Source organism: Cyprinodon variegatus, unplaced genomic scaffold (assembly GCF_000732505.1).
Source record: "Cyprinodon variegatus isolate N-32 unplaced genomic scaffold, C_variegatus-1.0 Scaffold378, whole genome shotgun sequence".
NCBI lineage: Eukaryota > Metazoa > Chordata > Actinopteri > Cyprinodontiformes > Cyprinodontidae > Cyprinodon > Cyprinodon variegatus.
In genome coordinates, this window is record NW_015150831.1 from 797,816 (window position 1) to 800,957 (window position 3,142).

Genomic DNA, 3,142 nt, shown 5'->3' on the forward strand with positions numbered 1-3,142 from the left:
GGTCGTTGGGGGTTTGGAAGATATAAGGAAGCAGCTTCATTTGGATTGCTTCATTTTTAAAACTATGTAAAAGTGATCTAAAGCACACGGTTAGTTATTATCTGACGTTTACCATTTTAGCTTGTGCTGTGCTTACAAAGTGTCACTACCCGATCAGTCCTGCGTACGTGCAAACAGATATACATCCAGGCGTCTATAAATATCGTCATTATGGTACTAAAATTACTTATTTTTATCCTTAACTCACTAAAGAATACTAATACACATCTTTGATGACATCTTGAGACGATTTTGATGATTTTTACATTCTTTTTCGTTAAACTGCTTCTGTGACGTCATCATGGGACATGCTCAGAACAGTCCGGCAAAATATGATTAAACCATGTTTATCTGCAATTTAGTTGTTTCTTTCTTTAGATTATGCACTCTATAGCATAATGTTGACATGAAAGGAAAACATAAAACTCAAAAAGACTAGATTTATGTTTAAATCTAAGGCTGAAAAAGTTAGCTCCTCAAAGTAGCGTAGGATCCCATTTCCTCTGCAGATCGGGCACAGAGTGATAAAACAGAAAGGATTTTAAGGCATTTATTATCTTAGGAAATTCATTATTAACCTTTAAAACATTATGTTTTAGTACGGTTCCTATGTTTGGGGAGGGAAAAATGTAATTTGGGTCTTTTTTACAAAATAAAATGGAGGACGACCAGGATGTATATCTGGATGCAGCATGAGCTGATGGGACGGATCAGTTAGAGACACAAACCTCCAGTTAACCGCCATCATAGCCTGTGGGGGAAAATCTACCTCGAAAATGTCACAAATTAAGATAAATCTCAGAGATTTCTCTGGTTAACGAATGTCCCTTTCAGATATGAGCGGCCCCTGAGCGAAACACAGAGGAGCCCGTTAAGTAAGAGGCTCAGGAGCCCATTCCTTCATCCTGACATAAAGCAAAGCAGAAAGCGAGCTGAACTCTTTCCCCTTGTTTAATCCTGATGCTTGGATTATGCCACATGTTTCAGCTACATGGTAGTGTCAAGCAGAGCCTTTTTTGCAGATTAAGCTGCCAGGCGAAACTTGTGGAAGTTGGTAAAGATACTGAGGACTGAGTGAGCAGCTTTATAGTGAGGTCTAAGGATCAGGATCACATTTCTCTCAGCTTTCATTCAAACACTTTAACTTCGATATGTATGGCTTTGGAATTTCATCATCCAAGGAAGTCATTAAAATTTTGTCTAAAAACACAAAGGAAAAGCATTTTAACACTGCTGGTCAGCACTGACCCCCCAGGCTGACCAAATGATTGTCTCTTCAGTTTGTTTGGGGGTTTTTGGGGGCATATGGAGTTCCTTAGAGAACAGAATCTCCTATTTTGTTCTTAGCTTCTTCCTGATGCTTCTCATCCTCTATCATCTTCTGGCTGACGCCCTGCTCTTTGCTCAGGCCCTCCTCCTTTTGCTTCCTCTTGTTCCTGGCCTCCACCCAGGGTATAAGGCACAACACCAGCCCCCCGATGATGGGGGGGATGCCTGCCAGGTAGAAGGCCACGTCGTAGCTTCCCAGTTTGTCCCTCAGGAACCCTGCAGAAGGAAACAGGAGGTTAAACAGAGAAACATCATAGATGGTAGCAAAGGAAGGAATTTAATCAGTGAACTGAAGCATCTGGAGATTTCAATGATAGGTAAATCTGGCCTTGTTTTGCTGCCTTTGGAGAACTTTTTGGTTAGTTTATATGAAGGTGAATGTTAATGTGGTGTTATAGAGAGTACAGTGACCAGATGTCCACAGGGACGGTCCCTGTTTTGGACCCCCAGCTAAAGCTGTCCCCGGAAATGTCCCCGATTTTACCTGCAGAAACAGCTGATTGGCAGCTGTTAACAGATCAGCTACAGCTGGCTGCCATATTGGTCAATGAGACTCTATTATGATGCAAAAGAGAGAGGAACTTTCTTTGGGTTGATGTGGCAGAGAGCACTGCCCCCCCCTCCCCCGCCCACTGCTGCACACTGCTGGTCAGATGGCTTAGAGAGGACTATATCATTCCTAACTTTGCAAAAGGGATTTTTTGTTCTGTAATTTGGCCATTTGCAAATAATTTTATCCACACAAAAAAGCCCATCTTCTTGCTTTAAAACCAATTAACCGCCTATTGAGATGAGAATGAATTAAAAATAACATTCAGACAAATAAGTATGTCTGCCTTAAACATATCCTGCATTTAGCAGGCATGTAATTAACTTTTGGAGTTTGGAGTAAATATGTATTAATTAGTACACAGTTAATACACAATGTATGAATAATGTAAGTAGCATCAATAATATTGTTATTTGTGTTTCCAATAAATAAAAAAATGGGTAAACTATTCCTACCAATAATACCTGTTGCTGCAATAATAGTGCATTGATCAGATAATTCATGGACCGTCTATAAACTCACTGCAGCTGTGGCAGGGCTGTTTACAGCCCCTAATTGAAGTGAATCATCTAAAGTTTCTAAAAGTGAAATAAACTAGCATCCCATTTATTTACAACTGTTGTTTATATTTTTGGTTTCAATTGAAAACAATGTACAGGAATAACCTGCACTGCAAGAACAAAAACAAATAAAATAGCTTTTTGAAATAGAAATAATACCTTAAATGATGCAAAAACAGATACAATTAAATCAGAGAAACAATAAAGTTATCAATGTTATCTTTGTTCTCAAGAGATAAGAGTGCACCTTATGTGTCAATCTGACCTGAGACCAAGAATATATTTGTTTTATGTATAACAAAATACATATACACGGATATCTGTAATGAAATTGTGTGTTTTAGTTTCAGTATTTAAACAGAAATCATAATGTACAGTTTTACAATCTTCTGTATTGCTGCAGGACGCAGCAGTTTATATAAGAAACTATAATGATTTATTTGCTGTTGTTTTTTAATTTAGCATTAAAAGCCGTAAAAAAGGCTAGAGAAAAATAACCACAACAGATACCTGAACAAACTTATGACAATTAGTTTCACAAGTATTTAAAAAAACTCCTTGATTATAACATTCTAGGAATATTTGCTTTCAAAAACTAGAAGACATAAAACTGTTGAAACATCAGAAAGTCATATCACTGTTAAGGAATAAGGAGTGTTGGAGT

The 3,142-nt window shown here is 37.9% G+C and overlaps 1 protein-coding gene across 1 annotated transcript in view; it reads right to left on the reverse strand.

Moving 5' to 3' along the window:
- Positions 1-665: 665 nt before the first annotated feature.
- The window catches only part of LOC107092362 (monocarboxylate transporter 10-like), a 4,452-nt gene continuing 1,975 nt past the window's right edge, over positions 666-3,142 (reverse strand). The window contains exon 3 of the mRNA XM_015386802.1: positions 666-1,584. Coding sequence (XP_015242288.1) covers positions 1,355-1,584 — 230 coding nt within the window. The 3' untranslated portion in view covers positions 666-1,354. The remainder of the gene's footprint in view (positions 1,585-3,142) is intronic.